We start from the raw sequence: 16,347 nt of genomic DNA on the forward strand, positions 1-16,347 counted from the left end.
GGTATTCGTTTACAAGAGTAAATTGCAAATACTCCCAACATGTGGCATGCAACTGCACTATGAGAGAACAAAACCACCTGTTGCATTTAGGATACATTCAGAAAGCCTTCAGATGGTATAGGTTACTTCATTTTAAGGTCTTCCTTCTAATGATTCATACCAGACGCTAAATAAAAATGCTTTAGAAAAGGTGTTAATCACTTAGTAGCTCTATTGCTTCCTTTCACCCCACGATGGATCAAGAACTCTATAGTCTCTTGGGTATGCACTCGTACTTCACAGGGAGAAGATACAGCTGGCTGTATTTTTTGGCCATTAAAAGCACAGAATATTCTTAAAGCAAGAGCTGCAGTCATTCTAACCCTGAAAAACAACTTATAACTGAACACTTTACCTCCCAGTCATTTCACATTCCCATGATGATAAATAAGTTCTTGGTAGCTCTAAAAACAATTAAATCCACAAGTGAATATGAACGTATCATTTATTTGAGGTGGACAATTCACATCATTAAAAGTCACAGGTAACAAGTTTCATCTTGAATTTGAATCAGATGTCTATTTTATAGCTTTCAGGGGCAGCTTCAGAGAAATTAAAATACAAAAGAGGTGCAGCACGCATCGCAATCAGATGCGGTTGAGAAAAACATGTAAATCATGAACCTTCAGAATGCAATTGAAACAGCAAAAAGAAAAAATACCCTCACTCAGGCTGAAGAAGATGCATCTTGAAGGCAATCCACTGAATGGCTTCTTCAATTATTTACTGTTAAAAAAGTCTGCAAACCATGGCACAGGCATATCCAACCCTTTCAGCTGCGAGGAAAAGAAAACCTTGTCCTAACACATTCATTGCATAAGTCTGAAGTCATACACGGAAAATTTCAAGTAAAGGATTGTGGTCTGAAGTAAAAATTCCATTTCTTATTTAAAAAAATGAGAAGGCTATCTGTTTTTCTTCTCTCCATCCACTGGTTGATCCGTTTCTGAGTCATACTGGCATTTTTCCACACATTTCCTAGGGAACCAGCCTCGTTCTCTTATTGCACCTTAAGACATGAAAAGTTGCATTAACTTGGAACAAAACATGGCCCACTATAGATGAAAAACACAGGATTGGAAGAGATAGCAAAAGGTTACACCCAGGTTATTTTAGTCTCCAAGGATATCTATGATTCCCAACATCACTGCCTGGGGATGCATCAGTTCTCTTCCACTGCCTTTTGTTTTCAGAGTGCTCTACCTTCCTTAAGAAAAATCTTTCCTAATACCCTATCTGAATCTTTCTGACTACAGTTCAAGTTCACAGCTCCTCTTTCTACACACCAGAGACACAGCTAACAACCTTCTCCACAACATGGTTTCACACAGCTGATGAGTATTTGTATATACCCTGCACTTTCTCCTACATCTTTTTTCTCTCCCAGCAAGCCATCCCAATTCTTTCAGCCTTCCCTTATAGGTCACATTTCCTACTAGATTATTCTGATTGTTTTCCTCTTGACCCTTTACAGCTGATCTTCCTCTTTCTTAAGATGCAGTATCTGCTTTTACGTGCGGCAGTACTTCAGCTGAGTCTCTGCCAGTGTTGAGTAGGATGGAAGGATTACTTCATGCATCTCAGAAGCTATATACTTTTTTCTTTCTTGGAAGTGTTGACTCATCTTAAGATTAACTCTTCTGCTCAGAACTGCTACCATCTTGTTACAGTGCAGCTTGTTACTCTGGCTTTATTATAGCATTTTGCTATGCCGTCCTAACAAATCTTATTCTGTTTTTGAAGCCTAGTTCTCCAAAATGAGTGTTATTTTTAATTTGAATCTAGCCTCTCAGTATACACTCAGTTCCCTACCCATTTCAACTGATTAAAAACCAAAACTAGCCAATGTAGCACAGATATCTCCTGCTAATAAACAACACAAAGCAATTACCACGCTCATTTCTCTGGCTCACTTAAGGTTTGATGTTTGAGAGAGTTCACTGGAGTGAGCTGCTAAGCTCAGGAGATAGCAGGGCTTATAGAGTAGGCTTTAAACTAGGTTTGAGGGGAAAGGGGATAACACCAGGCTTGCTAGAAATGAGCCACAGGGTAGCATGCCACTGTTGGAGTCCAGATCCACAGAGCAACTTAAATGCATTTATGCCAGTGCCCACAGCATAGGCAACAAATAGGAGATGGAAGCCATTGAAACTGATGGAAGCAGAGAAATCATGACATAATTGCCATTATAGAAACATGGTCAAATGATTCGCATGATTGGAGTGCTGCAATGGATGGCTACAGGCTCTTCAGAAGGCACAGGTAAGAAAAAAAGTGTTAGGAAATCTCAATGTGTTTAAGAAAGTATGTTACTTAAATATCAAACAAATAAATAATCATTAACCTCATTGAGAGTCTAAAAGTCTAACTTTTTCTTCAGTATGAAGAAGTGTCCTGCTTCCCACTCAACCTTCAATAAACTTCAAGACTGGCAAGTCTACTAGATGCAAAGAATGTGGTTTTAGAGGGGAGAGAAGCTAATGCCAGTAAGGTCAGTCATTATGTCTTTTGAAAACTGAACATGTAATATTGTCCACATTTCTAGACAACTATAAAAGTGATTTGTAATTTTCAACAGAAAAAGTGAAAATAACTGCTTCATAATACCATCAGCAGCTGAGTCGAGAATCTTCTCACCATACATCCAGTGGCTGGGGAAGAAAGCGTAATAGGTAATTAGATGCCAGAACTCATCTCAATATTTCTTTTAACCAAAAATTAAGGTGTGGAGCCACTAACTTTAAGCCTCTTGTGGCTAAAATCAGATCCCCTTTACTCAGTGCAATTCTTGGTTCTTCAGAACACGGTGTTGTGAATAACGTTTTAACACCTTTAGTCACAGGGCAGCAGACACCACTGTAATCTTCTATTGCTCGATACCGCACCTACAAATTTGAACACAACATAACAATCTATTATTATAAGGAGTTATAGCCTTGCTGACAGTTTCATAACAAGAAAGTCAATTCAAGCATACTATTAGAATGGAGCGCAATGACAATGGCTGTCAAAGCGTCTCTAAATTTTTAACTAACTGCTTAATAATGAAGCAGTGTCATCTTTATTATCATGTTTATTACAACCTAAGGAGCAAATGCAAGGAAAGCTAAATGATAAGTTTAGATAAGCAGAGGTTGCAGCATATTGCTTGTATGGAAACACAAAGCCTTTATTTAATTGCTAAGTCTAAAATAAATAGTGTTTCAGCAATTACTTACATTTATTTAAACTGATATTTCAAAGCCATTTCAGACCAAACTTCACAAATACTTACGCTTCTTACTCTCTTGTCTGCTTTCTGTTTCAGTTGCTCTATCTGTAAATGATTACAAACAGAAATTTAGGCAGTGTTCATTTTAAGAGGACTTGTGCATTCAACACAAAATGAAGTCAAGTATTGAAATCATTCAACACATACAGAAAATATCATTAACATTTAAAAGCACTCACAAATGCATAACTTTTTTAGTCTATCAAAAATGGGAGAACATGTGACGGAAGTTTTGTTTCATAAATATATGTACTCCTAGTCTGTCTATTTCGGTTATTTAAAACACTGGTATATTACTACAAAGGAAAGCAGGCAATTGGATGATGGGGAGGATTAACTTGAGATATCACTGAAGACCAATTACCGTCAAACTGTATTGATGACAGCCATCTCTCACTGGCCAATCCAGGCCATCTCCCTCAGGAATCCCAGACCATGTAAACACTTGCTTGAAGTTCTTCCATTTACTTCCCATGTCATAGGGAAAAATAAAGGTCTCACCCGTTTGGTAGTACTGGATTCTGTCTTTGGCCTGGAAAATAATTAAGAAATACAGTACATAAAGACATACCCTACAAACTGCAATCGAGCAGTAAATATTAAGAAGGCTGGATCGTAAGTTCTGTATGTGTCATGAGACCTAAAGGCAAACCTTTCTGAAGCAAGAGCAGTATATTCCTGATACAGTAACCCAGGCTTTCAAACCTACATACAACAACCAGCATTTTGAAGTATGCATGGTTTGGGTTAACTTGTTAACAGAATTAACTGGCTATACTCATTAATCCACTCTAACTTCTGATTTTATGGTTTTTTTTTTAAGGACTGATGCCTGACCATTTCTCAGTTGCATACAAAGACATCCACTGCTCAGGATTCTTTGATTAATCAAAGCCAGAATAATTCAATATCGGTAGTGCCTCTTTCACCTCTAAGAACTGTGTATGCAGAAATGCTCTGAATGTCCCACAATCTGCAGCCATGAACTTTCCATTCTCTCAGTAACAATGACATCTAGTGGAGCAGCCACAGAAGAGTTTGTCCTCTTTGTTGCAATAATGTAATTATTGCACTGTATTGCATTGTCGTGTATTACAGTCTGTGTTCAGTTTTCAGAAGAGACATATTAGCAGCCTGCATTTTACAATAAAAATATTAATATATGACTCCAAATTCTACTACATAGTTGTAACAGGGTTTTCTTTCACTTATATTCCATTGTCCTATTATTAAAAAATCTAATAGGACTAGGATCCAGTTAAGCTAGATTCTGTGCAAAGAGAAAGCATTACAATGCTTAGGGACTTAAGCACAGTTAAAATCCTCATGCTAATTTTGACACAGAATACAAGAAAGATAAGGTAATAATGAAATGTATGTGATTTTATACGAAATAACCTGGTAGCGCTGAACTAGTGTCTAAATGCTGAGTCAGTTTTGCTTCATCTAAAGTTAGCTTCTGCTTGGCTTTATTTCTTTTGAAAAATCTTGAGAAAAATCCCTATAAAGATATGGAAATCAAAGAGAAATTTAGAGAAGAAAAGATCAGGGATCATTATTTTCCAGTACTTCTTTGAAATGAAGGCAAATCATTTCAAGTTTAATCAGAGAAGTAGGAAATGAGAAAAATCATGAGCCCAAACATGCCACCTAGAATGGGGAGGTGGGACAATTAAAGACATAGGCATAGTGAGAAGCAAAGACAACTCAAGTTTCAGCTGAACGCACCCACTTATTCCAAGTACATAAGCAAAGTCTCTTAAAGCAAATATTTTATTATGTTCACATCAATTCCCCCAAACAAAAAAAAGAAAAGAAAAATCTATGCAGTTAATGATTTATCATCTATTTCAACTAATTTCAGAGACAGTAAAGGAAAAGCTGGTTGTAGGTATTAAGTCAGTGGTGAACAGAAATGACACCTTTGGTTTAAAGCCAGAGAGGTGAAACAATAAATCAATAACTATGGAGAAGAGACTTTGTAACAATATAGTACAAGAATACTGTAATAAAAGCTTACCTTTTCTTCAATCCAGGACTCGATTGAAGTTTTATTTGTCAAAATTACTTTCATCTAAAATAAAAGTGTTAGGCAAAGTTAGCGTTGATTTTCTGCAGGAATACATCAGGTAGTCAAAGAAAACTTCATTTAACAAACTGAGTTTGCTTTAAAGAACAAAGCAACTTTTATAGGCTTAAAACCACTCAGAATTAAGATTCAGCATAAAAACATGTTAACGCTATCCTCTAGAACTATACACTTAGACAGTATCACACAGTATTTCTGTTTATGTTTAAAATGCACACTTTTATTTCCTTCCAGAGATTTCAAACTTTTCAAGTAATACATCAGGCATGTTTGTATCTATCCTCAGGGACAGGGGTATGTATTCCTGAAATACCAAGTATTTTGCCTTTTCCAGAGAGTTTATAAAGGCCATCTCCTATTTTCTTAGTGTTAGATTCTGACCTCTAAGCTCTCCCACAAAAAAATGGTTGTGGTAAAACAGAGGAACTGAGATAAACCAACATAAATGCCTGGCACACAGCAGAATAAGCTATGAACAGCTGCTCCCATCTCAATCCAAAATTCTGTTTCTGCTCCACAAGCAGGCACAACTTCGTGCTTTTAAATTCTTTGTAACAGAAGCCATAAACTTACCTGGATAATAAACAGCATACCAACAGCAATAGTTGTTCCTAATGCCAGTCCTAAGGCAAATAAAGATGCAGCAAATGCAGACAGTCCAAAGGGAATAATGGGTCGAGGGTCTCTTTTGGCTGCACTCATGTCAATCTTTACAGAACTCCACCCAAAAGATATCTGCAAAGGAAAAGTATCATTCAGCTTTAGAACATTTTGACTGCTGAAACAAAACAAGTTGACAATAAAAAATCTGGCTCTTAAGTGTCTAACTTCAGACGTTTTATAATGCAAATGGAGTAATTAAAAAAAATATTCAAAAGACCTTTCTTCTTTAGAAGTATATTCCTTGCTAGATGTTTGGCTTCTCTAGATGGAAAACAAACCAAAATCCCCATCTTGCAAGCTCCACAAGTTAGGCCCAAAATAAAAAATAAAAAATAAAAAATAAAAAAAAAAAAAAAAATCTGGACTTTGGCACATTAACAAAAACATATTCACCAGTTTCAGACAGAATATATTAACATAACACAGCACCCATTTTCAATAGAAATGCTACAAGTTTTCCTCTAAAAGCTTTTGGAGATAAGAGTTCCCCAGCATTATTGCTCTGCAAATACAGCACACAGTCTTCACCTGTTACACTCAGTAGATATATTCAAGCTCTTCACTGCAACCACAAAGGCTGAAACTGAAGTTTATAATCTTAACCATGCATCAGAGATAAAGGATGTATTCCAGAATCACATAATCCCAAGGGTTGGAAGGGACCTCAAAAGATCATCTAGTCCAACCCCCCTGCAAGAGCAGGGTAACCTAGAGTACATCACACAGGAACTTGCCCAGGCAGGCCTTGAATATCTCCAACATAGGAGACTCCAAAACCTCCCTGGGCAACCCGTTCCAGTGCTCTGTGCAAGCTTTACTTACTGTTGCTGCAGTTAAATTTTTCCATTTAAAAACAAATGCAATGTAACTTATTTTTAGACCCCCTTGAAAAACTGAATACAATTCTAAAAAAAGTGGCAAGCAAAAATAAATAGCATTTAACTTGTCTACTGGAAATAAATACTAGCTACTTTCTACTCCAGCCAAAACACAGCCTGTCTCTCTCCATATAAAGTGCTACTCAGAAACTGTCTTCAGTTTCTAGAAAACTCCCAGTGACTAAGACAAGCAACTTCTCACAGGCGGAAAGCAGAACTTAAGAGTATATATTGAAAGATTAACAAGGAATTCTACATGCTGCTTCTCAGGAAAACAAATTGTCTCATACTCCCAGAAATAAATTATCCGAGTTAAATAATATTTTAAACATTTAATTATATTTTCTTACTCTGTTGTAAAGCTGAGTGTACATAGTCATAACAAATATGAAAGAAGCATGAATGCATCCAAGTGGAGCTAAGAGGAGAAACAGAGTGAAAGATGCGTGATTCTGGTACCCGCAACAGTTGTTGATCCAAGGACAGTGGTGATCCATCTTCATGACACATCTGTGAATAATAAATATCGATTAATATAAAGGAGATTTATGATGTGTTTCAAAAAGCTCATAGAAGAAGACAACTAACTTTCTACTACTCAACCTTCATTCATTTAAACCCATCAATTTCTGACAGATTAGCACAGTAACTTTTTTTTTATTGCTATTGAGAATGTTATTTCATGTTGTAGAGTTAAAGAAAGCAAAACAAGAAGTGCCCCCCAGGCCATACCATCCTTAATGATCCCTCCTCCTCTTTACTCAAATTTGGTAGCTGCATCATATTCCAGAGCCAGGAGAGAGAGGCCTAGAATGGGCTGTGTAAGAACTGTCAACACAATAGTAGTAACTATTGCCATTTCTTTAAAATAAGCACACCAGGAAAATAAATGAAATACCAAATCCCCTGTGAACTACTTGAAGAAAGAATATAAAGATTCACAAGCAGAACTGAATTTCTTTTCAGCAGACCCTCTGAAAGCTTTATTAACTGTTACGTATTGACCTCACACCACTGTAAGACCTTTTCAAATACCTTTTAACAAGACTAAATACCTTAGAGACACTCCTGTATCCAATATAAAGCTGGTTATTTTTATGTAGCTTACACGTGCAAAAAAACCCACCTGATAATCAACATCCCAAATTGCACTGATTTTACTTAATGGGTATAAAAGTTAACACTATAAGTTTGCAGTTAACATTATAATGTTGCAATTCATCTGCACCAAATCTAACTGATAAACAAAGGACTGAACTGCACAAATATCCAGCTTCTCTGAAAATAAAAGTTAATTGTTTTAGAACTACTGACCTCATTATCTTTTAAGCTAGTCCATTCCCAACAGGAAGTTCAGTTTCTTCCTTTTAAGAATTAATTACTCTGTACACCGTCACTGTACAATTTATCAAACATGCAATTATAACTATGAGCACAAGTGCTCCTGAAGAAGCTCCTTGGTCTCACCCCATTCAGGTGGGCCACAAGAAGTTAACTTCCATTCACACACTGAAACTTGCCATAGCACAGAAGACATTCAGCAACAGTTTAAATTACCTACTTCATTGCAACAGGCTAGAAATATGCGTGGAATGAGTTACTTTAGCCACAGTTGAGGGGCAGAAAATTCTTAAAGCATGTAGTCAAAATGATCTGAGAATGTGCTGCAGTGTCTTCAACTTTATTGACAAGAGAAATAATTTAAGAACCTGCTTTTGCAAAGACTCAGGATCTGCTGCCATTTTCTATGCAGTCCTCAGTGTAAACTGTCACTCTAGGAAGAGTCTAATTTTAAATCTTGGAATGACACAGCCAAATTACAGCACTGCTCTACAGTTTCAGTCTCTGCTTCCCAAAAGCACACTAAATGCACATCCTTGTGTTTACAGAAATAACAAATGAACATGCATGTTGTAATATCCTTTTATCACGTTCTCTAATAGTCCTTCAGAGAAGGATCTGCCCAGTAAACCCAGGATAAACGCAACTACAGCTTAGACTGTAGACAGCTGAAATGGCTTGCTTTTTTCAAGCTGCATTAAATTCCAGTGCACCTATTTATAATAAAAGCATCCTTTACCAAAACAACACCTTAGCAAAGAGTAAAGATGAGTCCAAAATTTCCACTCAAATCAATCTTTAATTCCCATTGGGAAAGATGGTAGAATAGACTTTTCTGCTCCCTGAGCAGATGAATGTTCAGACTTGTAACTTACAAAGGACTGAAAGATTTTTAGGTATTACACAGAGTCACTTTCCTGAAACAGTACTTTGATATAGACTTAAAACAATTTTAAAGATAGTACCTGTTACACTTTCGACAGTGGTGTGAACGTGGTGCCTTATATGACTGACACACTTTACAGTATTGGAGATACATGCAATCCTGAGATTTCTCCTTTAAACAGAAGAACAGGTGTGTTAGATGTATACGTAATTCTATTGGCAAAACACATCTTGACACTTCCTAATCTAAGCATCTTTGTGTTTCATAACCCAACCCTATATAATGGTAGGTGATGAGGAAAGTGAAAAAACAAAATGAAATAATCCCTTGGTATTAACACAGCCATACCCCACTGTTCAAAGTGCTGGTTGCTAAAAGAAATAAACAGTTCTTTCATCAGGAAGAGCATACAAGCAGGGCTCCCTAGTGAAGTTCTGGGAGTGAAAAAAAAAAAAGCACAAGGCCCCTATAATTTTTAAAAAGTAGCTTCTGCACCTTGTCTCTTCATTTTATGCCATGAACCAATCTGGGCTTACTACTAAGATGCTGTACTGGCATTAATGTTCAGCTACGGTTGACAAGACGCTTAGCATGGCCTGGCGATGTGCAGTGGCAGCCCAGAAAGCCAACCATACGCTGGGCTGTCTCACAAGGAGCATGACCAGCAGGTTGAGGGAAGTGATTTTGCTCCTCTACTCTAGTCTCATGAGACCCCAACTGGAGTACTGCATTCAGCTCTGGAGTCCCCAAGATACAGAGGATGCGGACCTGTTGGAGTGAGTCCAAAGAAGATCACAAAGATGAACAGAGGACTGGAGGACCTCTCCTAGGAAGACAGCCTGGAGAACAGAAGGCTCTGAGAATACCTTATAACAGTCCTCCCATAACTAAAGGGGGCCTACAAGAAACTTGTGCAAGGGATTTTTCACAAGGGCATGTAGGACTTTGACAAGGAGAAATGGCTTTAAACTCAAAAAGAGTACGTTTAGATTAGATATTAGGAAAAAGTTCTTTACTGTAAGAGTGGCGGGACAGTGGCCCAGGTTGCCCAGATAAGCTGTGGCTGCCCCATTCCTGGCAGTGTTCAAGGCCAGGTTGGACATGGCCTGGAGCAACCTGCTCTAGTGGAAGGTGTTCCTGCCCATGGCAGAGTGTTGGAACTGGATGATCTTTAAGGTCCATTCCAACCCAAACCATTCTATGATTCAAATTAGTTCTTAATTTCCACCTGTCTCTCTCACACAAACCCATAAGCCAAGTACAGCAAAACAACGGACTGGGAGACCTGTACATAGCACGTAAATACTGGCCAAAATCTCCTGTTTGCGAAGTGGAATGCTCAGTTATTCTGCTAGACTACATTAGGATCCTCTTGTTGCTACACTCTGTCCTGAGAAATATTCCACAAATAGAAATGTGATTACCACTGATCTTCATTTCATGCCACTGGACCACAAACTCTGGCCAGCTCTCTTGAGATACTGAGCCTTTATCAGTAGGTCCTTCACTACTACTCGTCCAACAGATTACTAAGGCAAAGGAAATGGAAATTTCTACCTTATGTTCAATGCACTATTGTTAAGTTAAGATATAATTTTCTGGCTCACATAGAAAAAAATATTTGCTCAATGAAGTTCTTCTAAACCTTATTACTAGCAGCAAAGTCTTCAGTGCTGGCAGGAGTATGCCGATAACCTTGAGGCTCTCATTGCTGGGTAGCAGCACTTGTTTCCTGTTGTTTTGGTTTGAGAAGCAGCTATAAAACGTAACGTCTCCTGCCAATAAAATGACGTTACCATTCTGCTTCAGATCATTGTAACTGACGGAACAGGGAAAGGACGGACGAAGCCGGAGCACACTGGACACGCTGCGAGCAGCAGCAGGGGGGCAAATCGCTAAGATGTTGAAACAAGATAAGGAACGAGGAGTGGCCCGAAGGGCTGGCTGCATTCTTCAAAGGGAACTGGGAAACACCGGCATCAAAAGATAAGCGACTTGTACCGTCCCCCTGACCCCTGCACACGGTCCCCTCAGTAGGGCCGACCCCAGCCCAAGAGCAGACCCTTCGGCCCCCCGACACCCGCCGCGCCCAGCCCGAGAGGAGTGATCAAAAATCAGCACTTACCGGCGTCCACCCCAGCGGGACGTACCCCGGGCCGACAAACATGGCGCTGAAGTAGTTGTAAAGGATCATGACGGTCCAGTTGAGGAGCATGATGAAGTTGACGCTTCCTCCGGCGGTATCCAGGGGCCAGTACCACAGCGCGGCGTCTGCCATAGCGGTGGCAGAGCACACGGCCACCACAGCCAGGGCCACCAGCGGTCCCCAGTGGCATAGCCGCCGCACGCGGCCCAGCCCTCCCGGCCCATCCATGGCCCCTACCGGCGCCCGGCCCTGCCCTCCCGGCCCGTTTGTGGCCGCCACCGGTGGCCGGCCCACCTCTCCCGGCCCGTCCATGGCCGCTACCGCCGCCCGTCCGCTGCTCCTGCCGCCCCGCCGCCACCTCCACGCATGGCTCCCTCCACGCTCAGGCCCGTCGGCAGCCAAGACAGACGAAGCGCCGTGAGGAAGGGGAAAGGGAAGGGGAAGAGGAGGTGTCGGGGCCAGCTGGGGCTCAGCCCCGCCCCGCAGCCCAGGGAGCGGAGCCCGCGCTCGCCTGCGCCCGCCGGCGCCTCCGGGTCGGCTACCGCCCCCCAACAGTCCAATGGCAATAGAATCCCGACGGGAAATAGCGTCCCGCCGGTCGCGCCGCAGCCTTGTCTTTCCCCTCCACGGCCACGGGAGTTACAGGGTGTAAGCGGGCTGCTGCAGCGCCTGGGGCTGGAGTTCGAGCCCGCAAGCGAAGGTGTGGCGGGGCGGCAGCGGGGAGCCGTGCTGGTTGAAACACCTGAGCGGAGACGAAGAGTTCCGGCGGAACGCGTGGCGAGGTGCCCGGCGGCGGGGGGACGCCTTTGCGGGTAGCAGAACGCGGAAGCGGGTCGGTGCGGAGTGGAGGAGCTGAGCACGGTGTCTCCGCGGAGCGCAGTGGGGCTGCGGCCTCCCTTGCTGCCGTCGCCATGTCCTCCGATTTCGAGAGCTACGAGCAGGACTTCGCGGTGCTGACGGCCGAGATCACGGGCAGGATCGGGAAGGTGCCCAAGCTGGTAGGAGGTGAGCGGCGGCCGCCTGAGGCGGAGTTGGGGTGGGGGGCTGCTCGCCTGGCTGCGCGCAGAGGCCGAGGTCCCCCGGCGCTGCTCGCCGACCTCAGAGCTCTAACCCCGCACTGCAGCCCCGTCTTTCTCGTCTGCGAGAGCCTCTGCGGCTCCCAGAGCCTCCGGCATCCCAGCGGCAAGCGCTCGGCGTGCTGGCGGGAGGGTGTTGGTGTGTTTTAGCGTGCCTGTCCCAGCGTCCTGTCACCCGACTGTGTTTTCTTGCTCCTTACGCAGCAGTCAGGATTCGTCTCCCTGGTCCGAGTGCACGTCTGTTCGAGCAGCGAGTTGTCTCTTGAAATGCGTTGCGATTAACCTGACGGGATATTGTTTGCTGTAAGGATTAGCCCGTCTCTTCTGACTTGCCGTGGGGCCGCACAGAGTTAGGCCAGCGCAGCTGAAGGGCTGAACAGAGCAGGGGACGCAGCTGGGCGGGTGTTTACCAGCATTGCTGCTGAATGCCTTTCGTTGTGGTGATGCCACAATATCAGTCATGGAAGTGGAGTCTTCATGTAGCATAGACAGAATTTGTGTGTGTTTTAATCCGAATCTTTGTTTTTGCTGCCTGCTATTAGAACATTTGATCTGGGTAGTTGATTGAGGTGACTCATAGGTAGGAGAATATTCAAAGAAATCAGTGTTCGTTTATTTTAATGTGTTTGTCAATAGCCTGCAGCATTCATGGTTGATTCATGATGTGTCCCTGCAGTAGAGACAATAATGCCTGTAAAATTGTTAGGGTAGAAAGCTTAAAGTTATAATCTCTTTACCCATCCCAGCTGAATCTTCTAGTGCATACGAATGAGTACCTTAATATGGGGTTCCTAGTACAAGGCAGAGGGAAGTGGTTTTCTCATCATACAGCTCAGCTTAATGCCACTTCTGCTCCCAGGTCATTAAATGTTTTGGTCTCTACTGCCTATATAAGTCTCCCAGAGCTTTAAGATATTTGATCTGTAGGAGTGGATATAACTTAAGAAGGAAGTAAAAACACACTAATGGTACACTTTTCCATATGACTAAAGGAAAAAATATCATTCATCTGGGACCAAAGAATAACATCCTACTTTTAGAGTAGGAAATATGTCATGAATCAGTGATGCTAAATAGGATTTGAGGTAGGTGGTTAACTAAGACATATCTCAATGCAGTGTTAATTTAGGTCTTCATGATATATTTAAAATGAATAAACAGGGATTTAAGAAAAAAACTGATTCTGGAAGATTATGTCCAATTCTAATCTTAGCAAGTTAGAAAGTCTTCCAGAAAAGTGTTGTTCAGTGACCAATCACAGGCATGATTAAAGGACAGGAAACTGCTTTTTCTTTCGCTTAAGAAAACTGTTTTGCTGTTGACCTTAACAAAAAAGGCATGGGCAGATAATTCAATCACAATAACAGTATTTGGAGGTAGAAAGCTTTTTCTGTTTTGTAGTGAAGATGACAAAATTAGAAGGAGATCCAGACAGTTCCTGTGATTGAAATTTATAGTGTGCTCAGAAATTACATTTAACCTATAACTGGCCACTAGAACAATTTGCCAAGAGGATGCAGTGAATTCTTCATTAATATAAAGTACCTAACCACAGCAGTATTTCCCACTACCTCACAAAGGTTTGTTCACTTTTAAACAGCAAATTTAAGGGCCTGTTTGTAGGAACAGGGAGACATCGTAAATACACTACTGGCTTCTCTTCTGAATATCAGTAGTGCTACACCGATTTATGGAAAGAGAATAGAGATTTGATTTCCTAATTCTGCAGATTTTGAAAGTCATCAGTGTCTGTTTCATAGCGGAAGTATATTCTGCTTAGTAGTAGTGGATTGCCATAATCCTGTCCTTGAAGCAGACTCCCTTATTCACTTAGGGAGACTTTAGAGCTTAAATATAAGATGTTTAAATGATATGGTCTTAAACAGTGACATAGCCTGGAAGCAGCAGGCTTTGAAATTGTGATTTGTTTATGTGGCCATTAGAAGGCTGTTTTGGAATTTGCCATCCTCTCAGAGGAGAAAGAATGCATGTTCCCTGTGAGACCAGTAGTGTAGTAGTGGGCTAAATGGCTTTAAGATAAGACAATGGTTGATATTTTATTTTGTTTACTTTTGAGGTGGCTTGTCATACATGGTTTGGACTGGCTTGCTTTATAGCTGCTTCTTGCAGTGTACATTTATGAGTGAGTGTATTGCTTCGTTTTTCAGGGCTCTTTTGTCTTTCATCAGAAAAAATATCCTGTACGAATTCAAAACAAATGGCAGTCTTTATTACTAGAGACGTTTGAACACTTGAAAAAGAACGCCTAAACGATAAATCTCTGACTATGCTGAACACTTTAATCAGAAATATTTTAAATACACATTTTTCCCTTGTTTCTTAATAGGAATATTTGCAAGATCTTTGCTTCTTCATCACCAGAAGTTCCAGTTAGTTCTTGTGGAGATGGCTGGGACAGCCTCAAAAGAGGATTGTGAGGTGGGAGGGGGACGTGAGGAAAGCTGCATGTGAGGTGGCAGTTTTCAGCAGCAGTGATTTGAGAGAGATTGCTGGTGGCCTTCTTCCTCCACGCTGGAAGAAGCAGGATGAAAGGTGTAAGGACTTTTGCTACTTCCACGTAATACAGAGAGATCTCCTGAAGTCTAGTGACTGGTTTATTTCCTTCTGCTACTGAAGACGGACCTGCTGTTAACTTCGCATTCAGTCGAATCGGAGAAATACTGGTTAATTGTTTTTGCAACACTCCTGCAGTTGGTGTTGTCAGGATTTGATGCTGTCTTGTGTTCTAGGAGGATGATGGCTCAACAAACGATCCTGTTGTCACAAATGCATAAATAGTTCAGCAAGAAATGGAACAAAGGCACTGTGCTACAGAAGCAATAAGCAGTAGGGACAATAGAATTTCTTGGGAAGAAATGTCTTCTTTTGAGGCAGACATCATCTGGAGAATTAAAAAAAGCAGTCTAAATAGAGAAATAACTTCTAATAGTTGTGGGGTTTTTTTCTGTGATGCTGCTGCAGGTCTTTGAAGAATGTTTTATTAATATTCCTTGGTGTTTCAGAGAAACATCTGTCTTGTGCTTTGACCAAAAATTTACATAAATTTTGATTGCTTGATCTGAAAGAGTTTTTTTCAGCACAAATAGTGACACAGTCTTTTCTGAGCACAGTAGCCACTGGTTGTGATGGTTTTAGACTTGAGTGCTATCATTCTTCTGATACTCAATACCTGCATTTTCTACTGTGCAATCAGAGCACTGTATTTCAGTCTCTTAACAGATTTAGCTGAGGAAAATCCCTCCTTTAATTTTCTGTTATACCCCCTGTACTGGAGTGTACTATTTCTGTTTCAGGTCTGGCTCATCATGTGGTGCCCCTTGAACCCAGTTTTATAACTGAAGCACAGATACCATTCCATTTGTCTCTGCTGTTGGGCAGTAACTTCTGGCACAAACATGTAAACCACTTCAGCAAACACAGCAAAATCTGCAAGTTCTCTGTGAATCGAAGCCCTCTGTTACTCAGACTCTTCCTCAGCTTGTACTAATAAAAAGAAACAATTACACAAGCAATGAGACTACTCAGTTTTGGTCCACATTTTTTTTAATCTCTTCATTGGTTGTGAGATCAAACCAGTGCTGTGTTATCTTTCTACACTTGTAGGCAGATTTCTGCCTTTCTGTAAATGCTGTATTTTGGGGGGCAAAAGAGTGATTAATGCAAGGGCAAAGTTGAAAGAACTGAGGAGAATGTAGTAAAAGCTTGTTTCTTTCAAGAAATTGATACAACTTTGTGTGCAAACACAGAACAGATTTCTTTGCACGCAATTCTCATACGAAGGAAAAAAAGTACTTTTGTTTCCAGTCTTTATCCATATTTTGTGAATTTGACCAGTTAAAGAAAATACTGCATGTAATGTGTATAATTTAGGACATTCTGTCTAGCAATTTGGAGACAAAAATACTGTTCTAAATGTAGGTATATTTAATGGAATATT

General features: G+C 40.9%; 2 protein-coding genes across 5 annotated transcripts in view; one reads left to right on the forward strand and one right to left on the reverse strand.

Moving 5' to 3' along the window:
• Nucleotides 1-466: 466 nt before the first annotated feature.
• Nucleotides 467-11,750, reverse strand: ZDHHC6 (zinc finger DHHC-type palmitoyltransferase 6). Its single transcript, XM_061372682.1, has 10 exons — nucleotides 11,293-11,750; nucleotides 9,247-9,338; nucleotides 7,291-7,450; nucleotides 5,973-6,134; nucleotides 5,331-5,384; nucleotides 3,675-3,842; nucleotides 3,314-3,355; nucleotides 2,779-2,924; nucleotides 2,647-2,690; nucleotides 467-1,048 (listed from the first exon to the last, which is right to left on the reverse strand). The coding sequence occupies exons 1-10, from the start codon at nucleotides 11,623-11,625 to the stop codon at nucleotides 945-947; spliced, it is 1,305 nt and encodes a 434-aa protein (XP_061228666.1). The 5' UTR covers nucleotides 11,626-11,750; the 3' UTR covers nucleotides 467-944.
• A 76-nt stretch (nucleotides 11,751-11,826) lies between these two features.
• The window catches only part of VTI1A (vesicle transport through interaction with t-SNAREs 1A), a 272,171-nt gene continuing 267,650 nt past the window's right edge, over nucleotides 11,827-16,347 (forward strand). The window contains exon 1 of one of the 4 annotated variants that reach the window (XM_061372685.1): nucleotides 11,827-12,318. In XM_061372685.1, the coding sequence (XP_061228669.1) occupies nucleotides 12,225-12,318 (94 nt within the window). In that variant the 5' untranslated portion in view covers nucleotides 11,827-12,224. The remainder of the gene's footprint in view (nucleotides 12,319-16,347) is intronic. The other 3 variants (XM_061372683.1, XM_061372686.1, XM_061372684.1) reach the window with 3 other exon arrangements.

The sequence above is a fragment of the Neopsephotus bourkii genome, unplaced genomic scaffold (genome assembly GCF_033783945.1).
Source record: "Neopsephotus bourkii isolate Nb327-2 ecotype Australia unplaced genomic scaffold, CSIRO-AGI_Nbou_v1 NB_1615, whole genome shotgun sequence".
Classification (NCBI taxonomy): Eukaryota; Metazoa; Chordata; class Aves; order Psittaciformes; family Psittacidae; genus Neopsephotus; species Neopsephotus bourkii.